Below are 22698 nucleotides of genomic sequence, written 5' to 3'. Positions count from 1 at the left end.
GGATCAGGTTCTAGACAACCAGCAGCCCTCTGGGGGCCTCCAACCCCAGCAGATTTGTGTTTTAGCAGCCAATATATTTCACTCTCTTTGGATTTTTGCAGTTTCAGTTGTGATGATCACTCACTAAAAATAAACATAACTATTGATGTATTTTGCTTCTTTACCATTTCTCTATGTTTAGAATACAACTACACTACACAGGCTGCCAGAGAATATTACCGTCAAAATAATGAACAAGTCTGAGGTAACTTTGTGAAACATTGTTTAAAAACTAGAAAATGTCCAAATGTATTTACGTTTATCTTGGAGTGACTTATATTTGGTTAATGATAAATGTGCCCTTTCATTACAGGACATCATTGTATGTAGTTTAACGGAAGCCAAAGACTGTGATAACAAAAAAGAAGAAACCTGCTTTCTACGGGACTGTTTTAAGGACGAGAATAACATGGCAAGGAAACAAAAATCTCTTCTTCTTAAAGTTTTGTTTGTTTTTTCTACTCCTGCTCAGGTTAAACAAGGAATATATCTGATAAACATGTTGTTTGTCCTGCAGGACTATAAACCGCCATGTAACGAGGCGGATGAGAACATCAGTGTCCCTTTCTACCACTTCATGTGCTTGACAAATATAGCCAAGGGTCTACGAGGTATCGCCTCATTTTGATACTTGTCTAACATTCAGCTGTGGTTAGTTTAAAGACTTGCTGCTTGAATGTCTTTGTGAGAAGCAACACTGTGACACCGACTGTTGTAACGAGCTTAGACGTTTTAGAAATTCAGAGAAAGAAAAGGAGCAGGTCTTCCTCAAACCGTAAAATGTGGATCTCCTACAATAAACCTAAAATGAACTTCTGGTTCTTACCGCTAACATTTTTCTTCTTTTTCACCAAAGACAAAACAAATGGAGGATCACAAAAACCCACTGCAGAAGACATCTGTAAAGTGTACGGTAAGTACACATACACAGGTCTATGGTCACTGATTTCTATGACCGATTCGATTCCCATTCACAAGGTTTCGATTCGATTTCAATCGGGGAAATTTTGCCTCAGACAGTCAGAAATATTATAATTCTGATCACGTATCAGTACTGACACTTGTGAGACTTTATCAAAGGTGTAACCATCACAGCAGATGCCTTTGTAGTAACTGAGGATGAAACAGAAAAAACATGAAGGTGATTTTCCTGGCCTGTTTTTTTTTTTAATTTATTTATTTTTATAGCAGATAACCCTAAAAATATTCTGCAGTTGAAACTGAACTCAGCATATGAACATTACCTGATGCTGCTGAGCAAAGTTACAGAGGTGTTATCAGAGACATAGCTAAGAGATTTGCAATTTGGTATAATTTTAAAAAGTTTACATTTCTTTAAACTTTCTTGTCACAGGTAATTTTTGAACAAACAAAACGGCAGTGCAGTGCTGTGCACAACAGTAGACTAAAAAGCAAGCAAATAATGCAGAAAACAGAAATTTGAGATGGGAAACTGTCCTCGAAGTACACAGACGATGTTTATCAAATGTGAAGCGTAGTTTTGATCTTCTTTTCCTGCTGGTTCAGTGAACTTTGGTTGGAGAGTGATGAAACCTGCAGCATCAGAATCTGTGACATGTCGGGTTTCAGCCCCGACAGCGTGTCTGCGTTCGTGCCGTCGGATGAGAAAGCCGACATCTCACAATTCTGATGCGTCGGGTCGGCGCTTTGTATTTACGTCATTGTAAGCATGTGTGTCCATGCTGCTATTGTGTCTGCCGGTGTGGAGATGTGTGTACAGGTACTGAAACCTACATCCACATTTTCTGTTGTTTTGTTTCGGTTTTAAACAATGTGTGACTGGGATGTTTTACAGTGTGTTGACTTTAAAATTCACAACCTTGTCTCCATATTTTTCTCTTTTCTTTTTTTGTTTAGAAAAAGTGTGTAAGCGAGATTCTCCCAACCCAGGTAGGAAACACATTTTATTTATTAATGCTGAAACAGTGCATGTGTGTGTTTTGCTTCTAGCTGATGTCAGATCCTAGAAATTTACTTTAAAAAAAAAAAAAAAAATCCTAAAAATACCCAGTTGACCATCATACAGCCATAAACTTTATATTTGATCAAGATTAGCCATTAAAAGCAGAAAAACGACAACAAAGTGTGTTCTCCGTGTTTGACTGAACAAGAAATTTCTTTTCACTTCTAAAAGAGGATGCACACACATACAGTGCGACTTATATTTTTCATTTTATTGGAAAAGATGAATATTTGTTTTTCTATTTTGGAAATTGCTGTTTAGCAGATGGAAAAAAAAAGAAGACATTTTTTCCAGTGCTTGGCAGCTGCTGCTGTCTTTCTATTCTTTGCCCAAAAATGAGATTAAAAGCAGTCAGACTCCATCCAATGGAGGTTGTTGGGTCTAAACTCAGACCCATCCAGTATCCAGGACTTATTCCCGTGGAAAAAAAACAAAAAAAACAAGGCAAAAGCGATCGATCGTTTCACTTGCACTTTCTGATTAGGTGCCCCAAATCTGGCCTCCTCTCGCTGCTTTTTATTGAGAAACAGTTCACACAAAACACATCACAGCAAAGCAACGTCCACGTGGTTCTAAGACAAGGGTGTGTGTGTGTGTGTGTGTGTGTGTGTGTGTGTGTGTGGGGGGGGGGACAGTGGAATTCTTTCATCAGAGTTGGCAAGCATAAAAATGACAACATAACAATTCACGCTAACAGAGGTATATTCAAGAAAAATGTTTAAAGAAACCTCTAAGTTTCTTTTTTGTTTTTTTATTTTGTTTTTGTTTTATGTAAATATCCTGACTTTAAAGAAACTTTGAGTTTCACACATGGACGAAATACATATTTGATCATATTTCCTAAGCTTTATCTGTTTAACATTTGGAAACATTTCAGTATTTTGCAAGTAAGCTTTTCTGTGCTTTGAGCTAGAGAACACCAAACTGTTGTAAAGCAGCTAAATAAACATTTTGTAATAGAAAATTCACAAATTTACAAAAAGTCATTTGTAAAACAGTGTCATGTTTTAAATGTACTGGTCAGTGTGCAGCCCTTCACAGAAAGGTCCTCTGTGTGGTCCCTACAGACGGGTATACAGGAAAATCTCAGGCAGTTTCTGAAGTTCTCACACCAACCTGTTAAATCACCCAGTGATTTAGAATCTTAATAATTAATTTGGAAACGGTCTGAAATTTCCCCCAAAATGTATTTTTATGACCACTAACATAATTAATGTATGACAAACTCTAAATACTTAAGTTTTCTGTACCTTTAAAATCCCTGTGATTACATTTATTAAACCACCTTTATGTTTACTCAATCCACCACCAACATCAGCAGCAAAAACGACAACACCAACAGCCTGTACTGCTACAACACCAACCACAGAAGCAACAACAAATAAGACGACAGCGACACCTTCTGCAACAACAACCACAGAAGCAACAACAAATAAGACTACAGCGACACCTTCTGCAACAGCAACCACAGAAGCAACAACAAATAAGACGACAGCGACACCTTCTGCAACAGCAACCACAGAAGCAACAACAAATAAGACGACAGCGACACCTTCTGCAACAGCAACCACAGAAGCAACAACAAATAAGACGACAGCGACACCTTCTGCAACAACAACCACAGAAGCAACAACAAATAAGACGACAGCGACACCTTCTGCAACAACAACCACAGAAGCAACAACAAATAAGACGACAGCGACACCTTCTGCAACAACAACCACAGAAGCAACAACAAATAAGACGACAGCGACACCTTCTGCAACAACAACCACAGAAGCAACAACAAAAAACCCACAAGTCTCAACAACAGCAGTTTCAACAATAACAACTCCATCATCCCCGTTGAATTTGCAACAGAAGGATGGTAAGTTACGTCAGTGATTAATGATCATTCTGACAACGTATTCAGCTGCAGCTGAATCAACCATCCAGTAAAGAGAATTGCATAGCATGCATAGCTAATGTCCAGGTAAGGGTAATAATAATAAAAACTTTTGTGAAAAGATATTGCACTACTAGTTAGGATAAATGGTAAATGGCCTGTATTTATATAGCGCTTTACTAGTCCCTAAGGACCCCAAAGCGCTTTACACATCCAGTCATCCACCCATTCACACACAGGTGATGGCAGCTACATTGTAGCCACAGCCACCCTGGGGCGCACTGACAGAGGCGAGGCTGCCGGACACTGGTGCCACCGGGCCCTCTGACCACCACCAGTAGGCAATGGGTGAAGTGTCTTGCCCAAGGACACAACGACCGAGACTGTCCAAGCCGGGGCTCGAACCGGCAACCTTCCGATTACAAGGCGAACGCCCAACTCTTGAGCCACGATCGCCCATAATGTTTTCTTCATTTTTAAAAGATACTTTCCTAAATTTTGCTAATGAAATTACTTTATTTGAAAGTCTCTTTAATCTGAAAGACCAGCAGTTTCATACCTTATCCTCTTGGCCATTGTAAGGAATGAGAGTTAAAGGCACTTTGTCGCACTTTTTTTTTTCTTTTTTTAAACACTGCCCCTGTCAGCACCAGAAATTTGCTATGCAAAACTCTATGCTGCACCAATCTGTTGTGTTGTCATTCTTGATTGTTGGAATGTCTCAAAGTTTAAAAACAACAACAACAATAAAAATTCTGACTATCAAACACTGCTGAAAAAAATTTAGCAATATGATTTTTTCCTTAAGATCACAAAGGGGAAGATTTTTGTTGGAAATTTATACTGACAAGAACTGGATAATGTGTCAGGAATGAATGGACAACCTACAGAGGGCTGAATTCAAAGTAGGCCTGAAAATCAAAGTAAAATATGATACAGCAGTCCGTTTTGCTGAAATTTCATTGCAGTACCATTGATTGATTGAATCTTTATTTTGAACATGTTGAAAAAGTACAACAAAATAGAATTAAAAGAGACAAATGAACAAAGCAAAACAAAAGGAAAACGAGCAACCACAACTCCAAATAACTTTCATGTTCAAAAAGGAGCAGGAAGAAGCATAAGCTTATTTAATTCCACCCCTTTTCCACTATCTAGTATCAATAGACTACAGAAATACCTCCTTGCAATTACATTATATGTCATGTGTATTTTTTTTATATATATAGAAACGTGTGTGTGTGTGTGTGTGTGTGTGTGTGTGTGTGAGAGAGAGACGCGCGCACACACATGAAAATATTAGACAAGAACATCCTATCAAATCTCTACCTTTTCCCTGTACCCTGTAAAAACAGTCTCCTTAAACCGCTTTTTAAACTGCGCCATGCTTGGACATTGCTTCATATCTTTACTTAGTCTGTTCCACAGCTTCACTCCACACACAGAGATGCAAAAACTTTTTAATGTTGTACGGATACGAGGATGTTTTAAATTTAATTCCCCCCTCAAATTGTATCCCCGTTCCCTTTTAGAAAACATTTTTAGAATATTGTCAGGAAGCAGGTTATTTCTTGCTTTATATATAATTTGTGCTGTGAGAAAATGAACCAGATCTGTGAATTTTAGAATTTTTGATTTTAAGAATAGTGGATTTGTATGATCTCTGTAACCAGTTTTATGGATTATCCTTATGGCCCTTTTTTGTAATATAAAGATTGATGATAGCGAACATTTGTAAGTATTGCCCCAAACCTCTGCACAGTAATTCAAATACGGTGCAATCAGGGAACAATAGAGAATGTGGAGTGATTTGTGGTCCAGAATGTGTTTTACTTTACTCAAGATTGAGACACTTCTTGAAATTTTGTTATGTATATGATTTATGAGACTTCCAGTTTAATTTATCATCTATAATCACACCAAGAAACTTATGTTCAAGTACTCTTTCAATTTCCACACCATCTAAATGAATCTGCACTTGTGCATTTCTAAGGGAATTCCCAAATAAGATTATTTTAGTTTTACTTGGATTTAGCGATAGTTTGTTCCTGTTAAACCATTTTTTAATTTTGCACATTTCTGAAGTAATTGTATCCAGCAGCTCCTTTAGATTCCCCCAGAACAAAAAATATTTGTGTCATCTGCAAATAATACTAATTTTAATATATCAGATGCCTTACAAATATCATTTATATAAATAATAAATAATTTTGGACCCAGTACAGAGCCTTGTGGAACACCACAAGCAATGTCCAAGCATGATGAGGAATCAGAATCAGAATACTTTATTCATCCCGAGGGAAATTAGGGTTACAGCAGGCAGCACGCTAATGGCGCATGCGCACTTACAAAGGAACCTTCTGACCAACTTTACACAAACATCACATTGGGCAGACATGTCAGAAAGGTAGGCTGATAGGGGAAAAAAAACAACGAAAATACATAACATGAGGTAAGAGGAGGAGAAAAAAAAACTCCACTCAGACTGAGCTCCTAGTGGGAGAACAGTTTGATAACAGAAAAAACACCTCAGCACAAAAGCACATGACTATCAATACACCATAGAAACACAAGACAAGCAACAGGGGCGGGTAAAGGGTAAGAGAGAGCCGGTGTAGACAGCGCATCCGGTCCTGCAGCATCTGTGCTGGTCCAGTTGACTGCTATCTTCCCCGGGAGGGCACAAGCATCGAAGGCGTTGGAAAGGGAGGGGGGATGAGTGAGTGCTTATCAGTGTAAGTGTGTGTGTGTGTGTGTGTGTGTGCGCGTGTCCATAGTTTTTTTTTTCATTCATTTATTTATTCATTTTCAGGCACAACAAATACCTATATTGAACATAAAATACACAAAACAAAAAACAAAACTTGCCTGAAAAAGGAGTGGGACGAAGAAAACTTATTAAATCCCACCCCTATACTCACTCATCAACAAAAAAAAACAATAAACTTCCCGCAGCTACGCCCATCATTGCATACAGACCCATCAACAGCCCCGGGCAGATACAAGCATCTAAGCGGCAGCTCGCAACCAACAATTAGAGCCTTCATAACTGAATACAGAATATATAAATTATAAATTGCATTACCACAGGTAACAGGCAGTAATAACTACAAGTAACAAACACACATACATATACATACATATATATCTACACACACATGTACATATATGTACATACATACGCACACTTTATTTTTTATTTTGGAATCCATACCAGCAATGGTAAGTGGACAGACATTACAGAGCACACTAAAACCCATCATTGAGTATACTGTGACCAGACCAACTGTTTGGAGAGAAATTTAAATCTATGAATATTTTTGCATTGTTTCAATTGTAAACGCAGACTGTTCCAGATTTTCACACCACATACAGACACACAAAAGCCTTTACGGGTTGTTCGAGTTCTGGGTAATTTGAATTCTCCAAAGCCTCTCACATTATAAACCTTTTCTCGAATTTCAAATCTAGTTTGTAAATTTGCCGGTAAAAGTTTAGTAAAAGCTTTATACAAAATTATGGATGTATTGTAATTAACCAGATCCTGGAATTTAAGTAACTTTGCCCGAAGAAAGAATTTGTGAGTATGATCTAGATAACCAGCCTTGTGAATAATATGCAGTGCTCGTTTCTGTACTGTGACTAATGGATTAGTTGTATTTTTATATGTATTTCCCCACACTTCCACACAATATGTAAGATATGGAAGAACCAGGGTACAGTACAGAGTACGAAGTGCATCTTTATCAAGGAATTGTTTCACTTTGTTCAAAACTGCGAGGCTTCTGGAAATTTTGGTTTTTATGTGTCTGACGTGGGGTTTCCATGAAATTTTGTTATCAATTACAACTCCCAAAAATTTGTTTTCACTCACATTATCAATTGGTACACCTTCAATGATAATTGGTAATTCTATATTATATTTTAAATTACCAAAAAACATTGCTTTAGTTTTATTTATATTTAATGATAATTTATTTATGTCCATCCATTTTTTTATTAATTTTAGCTCCCTGTTTACGGTCATTACAAGATCAGTATAATCATCGCTACTGAAAAATATGTTGGTGTCATCTGCGAACAGTATGAGTTTAAGTACTTGAGAAACATCAAAAATATCATTTATGTATACATTGAAAAGTTTTGGTCCCAACACTGACCCTTGGGGAACACCACATGTAATACCAAGTTTCTCTGAGTGGTAATGCCCTATGCTAACATATTGTTCCCGACCCGTTAGGTAACTTTTTAACCAGTTACCAGCTTTCCCTCGAATACCATATCTTTCCAATTTATCCAGTAATATTGAGTGATTGATTGTGTCGAAGGCCTTTTTGAGATCAACAAAAATACCAACTGCATATTTATTTTTATCCAGTGTATCAGTAATTTCTTCTACTGCCTCAATTATCGCCATTGAAGTGGTTCTTTGCGTTCTGAAACCATACTGACCAACATTTATTATTTGATGTTTTTCAAGGAATTTTTCTAATCTTGAATTAAAAAGTTTTTCTAGAATTTTTGAGAATTGAGGCAGTAGAGAAATAGGCCTATAATTGGTAAAACTGTGTTTGTCATTACTTTTATATAGTGGTATTACTTTTGCAATTTTCATTTTTTTTTGGAAAACAACCGGACTGAAATGATAAATTACAGATATATGTTAAGGGACTAGCAATATTCAGAATAACCTGTTTAACTACAGACATATTTATGTCATGATAATCCATTGAAGACTTACTTTTACATTTTAATGTGATATTTATTACTTCTTGCTCATTTGTAGCTGAGAGGAACAGTGAAAAGGGATTTGATTTTATATTACTGATATTTTCATTTTTATGACACGGGATGTCCGCTGCTAGTTCAGGGCCAACATTTATGAAGAATTTATTGAACCCATCGACAATATTACTCATGTTGTGATTTTCACCATTTGCATCAGTAAAATATTCAGGATATGATGTTCCAGAAGATCCTTGTTTAATTAAGTTGTTTAACACATCCCAAGTTCCTTTTATATTGTTTTTATTTTCATATAATCTTCTTCTATAATAAAGTTGTTTGCTCGTTCTTATAATATCAGTCAATTTATTTCTATATGCTTTATATCTTTGTTCCACTTCTTTTGTTTTTACTTTGATAAACTGTTTATACAGATTGTTTTTCTTTTTGCAAGCATTAATAATTCCTTTTGTGAGCCAAGGACTTTTTATCTTTTTTTTCTTTGTCATGTGTTCGTTTACAGGACAATGTTTATTGTACCACATAGTAAAAATATCTAGAAAATTATCATAAGCCTTGTCCACATCTGACTCTTCATACACCGAACTCCAATCTTGTTGTGCTAAATCGAAATTGAAGGCATGAATTGCTTCTTCATTTATTGTTCGCTTTGCTATCATGATCTTGGTATCTATTTTTTTTAAATCACAGTCACACAAAGTAAAAACTGGTAAGTGGTCAGTTATATCACAGACAAGCAGACCACTATTAATTTGGAAATCCATGACATTAGTAAAAATGTTGTCAATAATAGTGGCGCTATGTGAAGTTATTCTGCTTGGCTTTGTTATTGTTGGATATAGTGATAAGCTGTACATTGTGTCAGTAAAGTCATCAATGGCTTTTAACCTTGTTGGGTTTAGCAAATCAATGTTAAAATCACCACAGATAAATAGTAATTTTTGGTTCACCGAAGCAAACGTTTTTTCTATCCATTCATTAAAAGTGTCAATACTTGAACTGGGTGTCCGATATATACAACTTATTATAACATTTCTCTTTTTTTCATTCATAATCTCAATAGTCAAACATTCCAAAATTCCATCAATAGCCATAGACATAGTTGTTGCAACATTATAGTTTATAGAGTTATGAACATATATAGCAACCCCGCCGCCCGCCTTATTTAATCTATTCATGTATTTTAAATCATATCCATTCAAACAAAAATCTATTCCTTTATCGACATTGAACCAAGTTTCAGTGATGGCTATAACACTAAAGGGGCGAGAAAATTGTTGCAAATAGTCCTTAATGAAATCAAAATTAGAGTACATACTTCTGCTGTTAAAGTGAATTAATGAGAGCTTCCCGTCTAGGTTAATTTCTTTTTCATATTGTTCCTGAGTGAAATAATTACAATTTTTAACAAAAGAAGAGAGAAAGTTACTTTCAGAATCTATTTCTGGATCTATTATATTATGCTCCTTATATTCACAATCTAGATCAATTACTTTCTGTTGAAGAACTAATTTCAACGTGTCCATGTCATTTCCTGGTGTAATTGATACATTGGTGTCAGTTATACTTGTCCAGATCCTCCATGTTCCTCACTATCAGTACTTTTGCCTCTTCTGGTGTCCCGTTTAGCTTAATGAAAATCTTACAGTTTGTTACCCATGTATGTTGTATTTTACCGTTCTTCTTCAGTTGCCTTGCCTTCCTCGCGATGTCTGCGTTTTTTCGTGTCAGATGCTCATTAATGAAAACGTCCGTGCCTTTGTTTGCGTCCTTGTTTCAGCAGTGCGACCTTGTTCTTCCGATTGACAAATCTCATAATGATGGCCGGCAGTCTGTCACTCCTCCTGGGCAGTGAGTGACATGCTTCTATGTGCTCCAGGTCCATCTCTATCCCCTTGCTTTGGAGGAAGGACGCCACCTGTTGCTCTACCGAGCGGGTCTCCTCGTCGGCGCGGCTTGATTTTAATACCGCTGATGACCACGTCGTTCGTACGGGTGTACTGCTCCAGCTCATCCACCCGCCGCTCGAGATCCATGATCCGTCTGTCCTTCTCGGCATTTTGGAGGCGTAGCTGTTTTACCTCCTCCAGAAGCCCCAGAAGCAGCTCCTGCTGTGCCCTGACTGCGGCCACGTCTCCGCACAGCGCTCCGAGGGAGGTTTTAATGTCCTCAACCTCCTCTGGTGTTGGGCCTTTCTTGGGTGGCATACTGAAGCGAGAGCACGAGGCGGCCACCACGAGGGACCCGGAAGCGGAATTTCTGATGATGGCGCCTGGCTAGGCCTGCTGGCTGATGGTGGAGCCTGGCTGTGGCCTGCTGGCTGATGGTGGAGCCTGGCTGTGGCCTGCTGGCTGATGGTGGAGCCTGGCTGTGGCCTGCTGGCTGATGGTGGAGCCTGGCTGTGGCCTGCTGGCTGATGGTGGAGCCTGGCTGTGGCCTGCTGGATGTGGCCTGCTGGCTGATGGTGGAGCCTGGCTGGGTCTGCTGGCTGATGGTGGAGCCTGGCTGTGGCCTGCTGGCTGATGGTGGAGCCTGGCTGTGGCCTGCTGAGCCTGGCTGTGGCCTGCTGGCTGATGGTGGAGCCTGGCTGTGGCCTGCTGGCTGATGGTGGAGCCTGGCTGGGTCTGCTGGCTGTGGCCTGCCAGAGTGCCTCGGTGCTGCTGTGGAGGGCTTGTGTTGTTGGCGTGATCGTTTCTTCACGTGCGCTGAGACAGTGTCCTTCGGCCTATCAGGCTAAGTAAACAGTCCTCCAGCCAATCCAGGTGTCCTTGCATGGGATGGGAAGAATAGCCGTAACACAGTCGTTATCAGGGAGTGATTGTTCGGCTCCAGCCTTGGGCCTGCAGCTGGCGCCGTGATGGGGATCCGCAATGTTTATGTTGGTTTTGTTAATTTCCGTTGGAGAGTCGCGAGCCTCCCCATGATGGTATCAAACTTCTGTTCCATGGTGTTATCATTCTTTTGATTCTGAGACCTCACAACTGCAGTGATCCGTTCCGCGATGTTTTCCAACTGTCGCTCAAGGGTCTCATTTTGAGCAGGCCTCTCTCTGATGTTTCCCCTCATACGCTCAATGGTGTTGTTTTGAGCCTTCACAGCAGCTGCAAGCATCTCCAAGGTGTTGACCATATTACGTTCGTTGTGAGAGGTTGCGCCTCATTCCATTTCGATTCCAGCGGGCAGCCTTGGGGGGGGTTTGAACAGCCGGTTCCGCTCTTATTTCTCCGATAAACCAGGGCTAAGCCAACTCCGATCAGCATGAACCCTGTTATCATGGTTCCGAATAGATAGATATCTTCAGCGTCCTCGATCGACAGTCCCGCCAGGCACATGATCCTCCAGTTCTGCCACCCGTCCATCGTGTATCCGGCAGGGAAAGTCCCTCCAGGGCACTCAGGCTCTCCCGAGCCCAGATTTCTCGTTGAGAAAAGGGTGTCAATAGCATTCAGAGACCAGTTGATCAAATAAATAATTTTTCACCCATTGCAGTACAACCCCCCCTGATCCCGTACCGTTCCAGTTTATTAATTAATATGTCATGATTGATTGTGTCGAATGCTTTCTTGAGATCCAGAAATACTCCAGCTGCATACTGTTTCTGATCTATAGCATTCGTAATGTCCTCAATTGATCCGATTAATGCCAGAGATGTTGATCTTTTTGATCTGAATCCATATTGACTGTCAGAGAGTAATTTATATTTATCTAAGAATTTGTCTAATGTTTATTAAACAGGTTTTCTAGGATTTTGGAGAATTGTGGTAGTAAAGAAACAGGCCTGTAATTTGTGAAGTGGCGTCTATCCCCGGTTTTATACAGCGGCACAACTTTAGCTATTTTCATTTTGTTTGGCACTTTTCCGTCTGAAATGATAAGTTGCAAATATATGTTAGAGGTCCTACAATTCCTTCAATCACCTTCTTGACGATTTTCATGTCAATATCATTACAATCAGTAGATGTTTTATATTTGCACATGTGTACAATGTCAATTATTTCTTTTTCCTCCACTGATGTGAGGAACATTGAGTTCCTATCAATCAGGTTTTCACTACAGTCTACTGATGGCAGTGACTCAGGAATTTGTTCACCACCCCAATGCGTTTGTCAGTCTCTCAGTTTCCTCTCCACTCACTCGTGAACAAGACCCTAAAACCTGCACTCATTGGTGAAAAATACAGGGCGCCAGTGGTGAACCTGCCAGTTCTGGTATTTTATAAATTCGGGCCCTCAGACCATGAAGTCTGTTTCTGATTGTTTGGTTAGAGACATTCACACCAGTGGCCTGCTCGAGATCATTATGTAGCCTAGCAGTGCTCATCTTGTTCCTCCTTGCACAAAGGAGCAGATACCTGTCGTAGAATCTCCTCTATGCTCTTGAAACTGTGCTGGGAGAGACGGAAAACCTTCTGGACTATCTGTGTGACCTCTGTAGGGTTCAGGCATCCCATCACGCTACCAGTAATGACACTGGCCCCAGTCAAATGCAAAACTAGCGAAAAGCAGTCAGAAAAGATAAGGAGGGAAAAAGGTCAGTGTCCTCCAGCTGTGCAACCATTCCTTTTTGTCTCGTTGTTGCCCCTCTAGTGCATTGTGGATTTCATTAACACCAAAGCAGCTGAAAATGACTAACAACCTCCTCTGCTACTTTCCTGACCACAACAATGTCCCACAAGTTTAACTGTCTTGATGCTGTACTCGGATTAAAAAGGGTTTTTGCTGTTGTACTTATTAGAGATGGACCGATCCGATATTACGTATCGGTATCGGTCCGATACTGACCTAAATTACTGGATCGGATATCGGAGAAAAATAAAAAATGTAATTAAATATCCATTAAATATCACGAAAGCACCTCACAAAACTTGCAACACACCGTAACTCACCTCAGAACATTAGCAGTCGGAGCAGTATGCGTCACGTGATAGAGCGGCTGTGGCATGCGGGACCTGTCGGTGGTCTGGATAGCATTTGGAGCTTCGCTAGCAACCTGGCATTTCATCTCCGACAAAGTTATCCCCGAGACAAGTAAAGCACGTGTGTAAGTCCATCTCTGAATGTTTGTAAAGCATTCCCACGTTAAGCTTAACGAGCGACTGCCTCTCGCTCTCCGGCTGCTACTTCAATCGTGAAACTGCTTAAATGATCAGCTGATCGGCTTTTCTGTCGCGAGTCCGTCTCTCTGGTTTGTTTTTGGCCCACTTTGCACCAGAAAGAGGAAACCAGCGGCTGAACAACAGCAGCACGTTTAAGCTTGATAAGCTGTTGTTAGAATTTATTTAATATTACTTTCTACTCCAGGATCTTTTTCTACGTAGCTGACGCTGGTAGCTGTGCAGGGGCGGATCTAGCAAAGTTTAGCCAGGGGGGCCGATAGGGCATTAACAGGGAAAAGGGGGCACAAAGACATACTTTTCTTTCTTATTCTCATTTAAAATGTCGAGCTTTTAATAAATAATTATCTGACACCCAAAGTTTTAATTTGATGTAAAATGAATAGAAGTCAATTACTGTATATAGTGACTATTAAGTCTAATATATATACCCTAGTAAGCTATAGTACTTTTTACTTTGGGAAGGTACCATCTGTGCAGTCTGCAATTTTGTTGAAGAAAGATGTTGAATCTATTTAATATTTCTTGAAAAAGAATTGATTTCTGTGCATTTTTTTTTCACACTGCATCAAATTAAGGTTGATTACGTCGATTAAGCATCATGAGGTGGAGCGTGAGGGGTGGTTCCCTATTTTTTATTTATTTATTTTTGTTGTTGCTGGGAGTTGGAACCCTATTAGTTAGGTTGCTTAATATTTACGCTAAGTACTCTTTAAAATACCAGAATAGGGAGGATGGTGTAGGTCTAAGTTTATTAGATTGATCAGTATTGCTGAACTATGAAATATTTTTTTTGTATACAGGTATAACAGAATAGCTTTAGTGTAGTTGTTGTTTTAAACTTGAGTATGAACTTATACAAAATGCAGCAAGCTATTTTAAAAAACAGTTTTGTTGATTAAAAAACACTATATCGGATTCATATCGGTATCGGCAGATATCCAAATTTATGATATCGGTATCGGTATCGGACATAAAAAAGTGGTATCGTGCCATCTCTAGTACTTATACAGTCTTTTCTTTCTTTCACAGAAACATTGCAGGGCGAAAGTAAGTTTTTACTGAAATAAACAAAGAATGTAGTTCATAGTTATACTATATTACTAGTATAGTTTTTCCTGACTTTGTTTTTGTTTTTGCTCTGATGTAATGTGTTCAATTGCATTGCTCTCATACAGTCTTTCCTTTCTTCCATAGGTGCTGGAAAAAAAGCGCGCAGTAAGCTTGTTTTATTCGTAACTTTTTCTTACTTCAGTAAAATGTATATGGACAATTTTGTTGTAGTACCAAACATGCTTTAATGAAACTGGTGAATTCAAAAAGCGATCCGCCACTTTGAAAAAAAAAAAAAATCAAATTCTTAAACTAAAAATAATTTTTTAAATAATAAAACTAATTACAGAATTTTGCACTTGACGATGCTCAATCATCCAGGTAAGTAAATCACCAAAAGTTGATTCTGTTCATCTGGACGTAGCGTCCTGCCAAAGCAAAAACCTGTAGTGATCCCGTACGTGTCAGGAGTATTGGAGAAGTTGAGATGCATTTTTTTCTAAACACCGGGTCTCTGTGGCTTTTAAACCCCAAAACACGCTGCGCCAAAAATTGGTCCACCCCAAGGATCGGTCCCTCGACACAGAGTAACATAGTGTACGCTGTTAAGTGCAGGAGGATTGTCAGGATTTATACATCGGGGAAACCAAACAACCTCTGGCTAAGAGGATGGCACAACACAGAAGAGCTACCTCGTCAGGCCAGGACTCTGCAGTCTTTACACCTACAGGCCAGTGGACACTCAATGATGAGGATGTAACATCCTGGACAGGGAGGAACGCTGGTTTGAGCGCGGAGTCAAGGAGGCCATCTACGTGAAAAGGGAAAGACCGTTTCTCCCACAAATGCTACGTTCAGATGATCAGAATCCACTTTTGGAGATTTTGCACCATATTTTAGCGCTTTAAAAAAGCGCAACTATACAGTGTGTACTATATCTATTAAATATAGACATAGTCTAGTTAAATATAAAAAGTTTTCTAGGCCCTTTTTTGGAGCCTTTTCTGTTAGAGCACAAGTTTCTTAGTAGCCCAACAATTTTTATTCATGCATAAATATGTGTTATCAAGGGACTGTTATTTTGAACTTAATAGATATTCAATCTCTTCTTAAACAGTCCTACACATTATAATAGGTGTCCTTACCTTCACCAACTTCCTTTGGGCGGTGGCTTTTTACATGTACACGCAGAGGCTTCAAAGGAGTAATGAGGTGAGTGGGAGCTCAGATGTGATTGTTGCTTAAAGCAGAGATGTAAGGATGTCCAACTACACATTTAATACACTCAATAAAAATATAAACACAACACCTTTGTTACTGCTCCCATTCCCCATGGGATGGACGTAGAGACCTAAAATTCATTCCAGATACACAATATAACCATCCCTCCCAAACAGTGGTCACAAATCAGTCCAAATGTGTGATAGTGGGCACATCTGCTATATTGAGATAATCCATCCCACCTCACAGGTGTGCCACATCAGGATGCTGATCTGACATCATGAGTAGTGCACAGGTGTACCTCAGACTGCCCACAACAAAAGGCCACCCTGGAATGTGCAGTTTTTTGCGCTATTGGGGGTCTGGGGACCCAGAACCGGTCAGTATCTGGTGTGACCACCATTTGCCTCATGCAGTGCAACACATCGTCGCATGGAGTCTATCAGATTGTCAATTGTGGCCTGTGGAATGTTGGTCCACTCCACTTCAATGGCTGTGCGAGGTTGTTGGATATTCGTGGGAACTGGTACACGCTGTCGTATACGCCGGTCAAACACATCCCGAACATGCTCAATGGGTGACATGTCCGGTGAGTATGCTGGCCATGCAAGAACTGGGACATTCTCAGCTGCCATCTGCCCTGAACAATGTGAACCATGATTCATCCGTGAAGCGCACACCTCTCCAACGTGCCAGACGCCATCGAATGTGAGCATTTGCCCACACAAGTCTGTTACGGCGACGAGCTGGAGTCAGGTCAAGACCCCGATGAGGACGACGGGCATGCAGTTGAGCGTCCCTCAGACGGTTTCTGACAGTTTGTGCAGAAATTGTTTGGTTGTGCAAACCAATTGTTCCAGCAGCTGTCTGGGTGGCTGGTCTCAGACGATCTTGGAGGTGAACCTGCTGGATGTGGAGGTCCTGGGCTGGTGTGGTTACACGAGGTCTGCGGTTGTGAGGCCGGTTGGATGTGCTGCCATATTCTCTGAAACGCCTGTGGAGACGGCTTATGGTTGAGAAATGAACATTCAATGCACGGGCGACAGATCTGGTTGACATTCCTGCTGTCAGCATGCCAATTGCACGCTCCCTCATTGCTTGTGGCATCTGTGGCATTTTGCTGTGAGACAAAACTGCACATTCCAGGGTGGCCTTTTGTTGTGGGCAGTCTGAGGTACACCTGTGCACTACTCATGATGTCAGATCAGCATCCTGATGTGGCACACCTGTGAGGTGGGATGGATTATCTCAATATAGCAGATGTGCCCACTACCACACATTTGGACTGATTTGTGACCACTGTTTGGGAGGGATGGTTATATTGTGTATCTGGAATGAATTTTAGGTCTCTACGTCCATCCCATGGGGAATGGGAGCAGTAACAAAGGTGTTGCGTTTATATTTTTGAGTGTATAAAAATAGTGCAGTTTCAACAGTATTCTCTCAGTTTTTCTAAATCATAAACAAATGCTGCTATAGTACATGAAAGAAATCTTCCAGCATGGCTAAATGTGTAAAATTACAGAAAAAAGGAGAATAATTCCCATAAATTCCCATAAAATTCCAGTTTTTCAAATAAACGGTCTTCCTTTGTGGAATTGAAATTTACAGTAATACTGAAAAGGAGGAAATTTGATGTTTTGTTTTTTTAATGGTTATTATTGAACTCTTATCTAATTTGTTTTGTGTATTATGATAGCAAGGTCTTTATCAGTAGAGAAAATTGTGAAAAGCTATGACAATACAGTAAAACGTCAGAAATCTGAAACTTCTCCATGTGTGTGATACCTGTGGCTTAAAGAATACAAGGGTAGGGCTGGGCCATATCATACCGTTCACGGTAACATCGGTATAATGTTGGGCAACGATAAGAAAATATCGCGATAGAATATGGGTGAAACACGCATGTGCAGTGCCTTTGTTTTCATACGCACATGGCGGAAAAAGCATGGCGGCGACGGAGAATGAGAAGAGCGAAAGCGGATTGATGAATGAAACCAGAACTGGGGCCCGTTCTTCGTACGTCGCTCACTACATCCAAGATCAAATGACACATCCAAGACCAAACCATCGCGCTAACCGTGAGCTCGCCAATCCGGTTCCCCGAACACACCTGCTGTTGACGATTAGTACAGCTGGATGAAGTAATGTGAGATCACTGGGTGCCGTAAAAGGGGCTACGCATTGATAGTAGAAACATTGATCGGCAACCCTCTGATTGGTCGGCGAAAATGTCGAAGGAGCGCGCTCGGTATTTTTCGGCAGCAGAGCAAGAACTCTTGAGTGAGGGATTTCAGGAGTTTCAGAGTTTAATTAAAACGCAAGGGAACACTGCAAAGGCTGCAAAAGCAAGGAGAGAGGGCTGGCAGGAAGTTGCTGACAAATTAAACTCTTAAGTAATTTAACAATAATAATAATAATGGATTGGATTTATATAGCGCTTTCCAAGGCACCCAAAGCGCTTTACAATGCCACTATTCATTCACTCTCACATTCACACACTGGTGGAGGCAGCTACGGTTGTAGCCACAGCTGCCCTGGGGCAGACTGACAGAAGCCAGGCTGCCATATCGCGCCATCGGCCCCTCTGGCCAAAACCAGTAGACGGTAGGGTAGATTTATTATATTATATTATATTATATTACATTATATCCTCTTTCACATTAGAGCCACGACAGGACCCACTAGAACATGGGAACAAGTAAAAGTGAAATATACGAATATTCTACAGAATGGTAATATTTATCACTTATATTGCTTTTCGTCTCTTGGAAAGAGACCCTGAAATAATCTGTTTGTTTGTTCATAACAGCAACCAAGAAAAGGGCAGAGCAAAAAAAAGACAGGTGGTGGTCCTGCACCCCCTCGTCAACAAGTTGGTTAAGTAAATAATACCCTCACGGGAATATCGATATCTCTCTATGAGCACACTGTCGCGCTGAGCTAAAGGATCCTGTCTGTCCCGCAATATACGCTGAATTCTGAGGACTCTCCTTATCAATCTTGCACCTTCTGCAATGGGTTGCTCGCGTATACGGACAGGACATGGCTGCGACAGGCTTCCCAAATCCACCTTCGCTTTTATAGCCGTGGTCTCCCATCTTGATTACACAAAGTAATTTACTATTACTACTCTGAAATATGAATTACATCTGTAATAATCACATACATGTAATAGAATGTTAATAGTACATTTCCCTTTTTTAGGAAATGACCTGTATGTATCTGTATGAAATCAATAAATGGATCAAGTGCTGCAGGATCAAGTACTGCATTATCTTTAGTTACATTGATAATATTTATTTATGGTGAAACAGTGGTGGAATATCGCTGTTGCTTTCGTATAAATGAAGCGGACATACCTGCGTGGCCGCGATCTAATCCTGTTTACATAAAGTAAACCTGCTCCCGAGCAGGTTTACGCTTACGGCTCTGTTGCTATGGCAGCAAGTCCCGGATGAGCTTCGGGGAACCGAACGATCCAAGATCACACGAAATCGTCAACAATCAAATCCAGCTAACTTACTTAGCGAGGTACGAAGAACGGGCCCCAGGTTTGTAAAAATGCTGCAGCTTCACTGGTGTGGAACTGGTTTAGCTTTCGTCCGTCAGATACACAACAAAGCACTATTTTTGGTAGCGCATGCTAGCGGGCCGTCGTTATTACCGTGTTGTTTTGAAAATACGGCACACTTAAAATCAATCCTTTGATTTTTCTGAAAGTCGACAGAGCCCCTTATAATCCCGTGTGCCTTATGTATGAACTCTGGTTGTGTTTACTGACCTCGAAACGATTTTATGTGCACGGCGCTCGAAAATCTGTCAAATGTTTCAGTACGACTTTGCTAAGCTACGAAGCCGCACCGCTTGATGGATTGCCGGAGCATTACGGCTATCGTAGGCGGAGCGATGCGTACTGTGCTTCAACATAATATTACTGTATTGTGTGTGTGTGTATAAGCTCTTTTTAAGTTTAGTGGATATTATACATGGTTATGCTGAGGATATGTCGGCCAGTTTCCACTGGAAATGCCTTTTGGTTAAACTGTCAGCGAGGAATTTGCATTTGCACTGTTAAATTTTTACATAACTTGGACATAAAAAAAACAGCTGCTTGTTTAAGTGAAAATCATTGGTTTTTTTTTTTTTTGGTTTTTTTTTTTGCACTAATAAAGTTGTGGAGTTGTAAAGAATTTTGTCTCGTGTCAATTATATTGTCAGTTATATCGTTATCTCAAATTTTCAAAAGTATATCGTGATAAATATTTTAGGTCATATCGTCCTGCTCTATACAAGGGTATAGCAGCATTTACCCAGACATATTGTTATTCATCAGAATCAGAAGATCAATTCCTGTATAATTTCTGTGAGAACATGACAGAGTATGTGTTAAACTTTACGTAATAGCAAATTTGTCACTTTGATGAGGAAATTAACTTTGACTTTGGCTTCTGTCTCATTTCTGCTTCAGATTCCAAACTTGAAAGAAGAAGAGGCGATGACAGTGGTACAGATATTTTTTTAAGACTGTGGATGCTACTGATGGATGCTACACTGTGACTGAAGCTCGGAGAATTAGGATCCAATTAAAGTTGCAGTTATTTGAAAGCATGAAGTGAGAGGGGTGGGCTCTTGCATGTCTCTATTATAAGGGGGGGATCTGAATATCACATCATATCACAAATATTTATGAAAGGATTTTCATGAAAGCCTAGTCGCTGTGCTCGATGGAATGAAGTTTAAACTATATTTTGAATGACAAATACACATAATGGAAAATAAAGGTGCAAACAAACTCAGATTTCAGTGACAAACCTTTCAACCACAGTGTAACAGCTCGTGTTTACTTAGGACATTCTCTTTAATATAATTTTTAATATACTTTGAAATGTTTTCAACTCAGCTATTTGTGACTGAGTCTTTATTATAGTCTTACTTGCTAATGAATTTCAGTAATAAGAACAACAGAAGTGATTTGTCTGTTTCTTAACATTTGTGGAGTCCACTTTGTGTTAAACCCTGGTCAGGGTGTTTGTGCTTTAACAGTATTATTTTCTTCTCTTTTTAGCGTAACACATTTCGCAGCGACATTGGAGAGGGTTCCATTTTATTAATGGTAATTTTTTACTATACTACTACTTTCAAAAACGGTGCCTTTTAAAAGACTTAATGTTTCACACACGTGGTTTCCTTGACTGATGGTTGAATTAGACCAGAATGGATTATAAAACAAACAGAAACGCAGCCTTGACTGATTTAATAATAAGTTTGCTTTTTTGTCAGAAGGCATCAAGTTGTAGCTACTAAAATGTTCTTTTCCAACAGCTCTTGAAAAAGAATAATAATCCAGGTCTGTTTGTGTGCTCCATACTGGACTTCTCTCTGCTGGGAAGAAACACACAGTTCACTGGGATACATTTCTTTTGCAAGGAGCTGAAAAGAGAAGTGATTTTCTTTCTTTCTTTTTTCTTTTTTTGTGGCTAACAATTTTATGTTGAAAAGAAATTACCTGTTTTTTGCATTGGGAAATTCAGTAATACACCATTCAGAAATTATCCCTTTTGCAAGTTTTTTACTAGTGTCTGTACAAATATGGGACATACAGGGAGTGCAGAATTATTAGGCAAGTTGTATTTTTTTAGGAATAATTTTATTATTGAACAACAACCATGTTCTCAATGAACCCAAAAAACTCATTAATATCAAAGCTGAATGTTTTTGGAAGTAGTTTTTAGTTTGTTTTTAGTTTTAGCTATTTTAGGGGGATATCTGTGTGTGCAGGTGACTATTACTGTGCATAATTATTAGGCAACTTAACAAAAAACAAATATATACCCATTTCAATTATTTATTTTTACCAGTGACACCAATATAACATCTCCACATTCACAAATATACATTTCTGACATTCAAAAACCAAACAAAAACAAATCAGCGACCAATATAGCCACCTTTCTTTGCAAGGACACTCAAAAGCCTGCCATCCATGGATTCTGTCAGTGTTTTGATCTGTTCACCATCAACATTGCGTGCAGCAGCAACCACAGCCTCCCAGACACTGTTCAGAGAGGTGTACTGTTTTCCCTCCTTGTAAATCTCACATTTGATGATGGACCACAGGTTCTCAATGGGGTTCAGATCAGGTGAACAAGGAGGCCATGTCATTAGTTTTTCTTCTTTTATACCCTTTCTTGCAGCCACACTGTGGAGTACTTGGACGCGTGTGATGGAGCATTGTCCTGCATGAAAATCATGTTTTTCTTGAAGGATGCAGACTTCTTCCTGTACCACTGCTTGAAGAAGGTGTCTTCCAGAAACTGGCAGTAGGACTGGGAGTTGAGCTTGACTCCATCCTCAACCCGAAAAGGCCCCACAAGCTCATCTTTGATGATACCAGCCCAAACCAGTACTCCACCTCCACCTTGCTGGCGTCTGAGTGGGACTGGAGCTCTCTGCCCTTTACCAATCCAGCCACGGGCCCATCCATCTGGCCCATCAAGACTCACTCTCATTTCATCAGTCCATAAAACCTTAAAAAAAACCAGTCTTGAGATATTTCTTGGCCCAGTCTTGACGTTTCAGCTTGTGTGTCTTGTTCAGTGGTGGTCGTCTTTCAGCCTTTCTTACCTTGGCCATGTCTCTGAGTATTGCACACCT

At 39.9% G+C, this 22698-nt stretch overlaps 1 protein-coding gene across 1 annotated transcript in view; it reads left to right on the top strand.

The window, feature by feature from the left end:
• Nucleotides 1–22698, top strand: part of LOC146710622 (uncharacterized) — a 51127-nt gene that overhangs the window by 25862 nt on the left and 2567 nt on the right. The window contains exons 4-14 of the mRNA XM_085453214.1: nucleotides 182–244; nucleotides 353–451; nucleotides 557–650; nucleotides 896–952; nucleotides 1918–1950; nucleotides 3342–3890; nucleotides 14800–14817; nucleotides 14965–14985; nucleotides 15938–16032; nucleotides 20513–20548; nucleotides 21110–21157. Of these exons, the coding sequence (XP_085309340.1) occupies nucleotides 182–244; nucleotides 353–451; nucleotides 557–650; nucleotides 896–952; nucleotides 1918–1950; nucleotides 3342–3890; nucleotides 14800–14817; nucleotides 14965–14985; nucleotides 15938–16032; nucleotides 20513–20548; nucleotides 21110–21157 (1113 nt within the window). The remainder of the gene's footprint in view (nucleotides 1–181; nucleotides 245–352; nucleotides 452–556; nucleotides 651–895; nucleotides 953–1917; nucleotides 1951–3341; nucleotides 3891–14799; nucleotides 14818–14964; nucleotides 14986–15937; nucleotides 16033–20512; nucleotides 20549–21109; nucleotides 21158–22698) is intronic.

The sequence above is a fragment of the Copadichromis virginalis genome, linkage group LG4 (assembly GCF_057382275.1).
Source record: "Copadichromis virginalis isolate Kocher_CV1m ecotype Utaka linkage group LG4, C_Virginalis_male_GT1.1, whole genome shotgun sequence".
Taxonomy (NCBI): domain Eukaryota; kingdom Metazoa; phylum Chordata; class Actinopteri; order Cichliformes; family Cichlidae; genus Copadichromis; species Copadichromis virginalis.
Note: the sequence above shows the minus strand (reverse complement) of the source record. Positions and strands in the feature narration are given on the sequence as shown.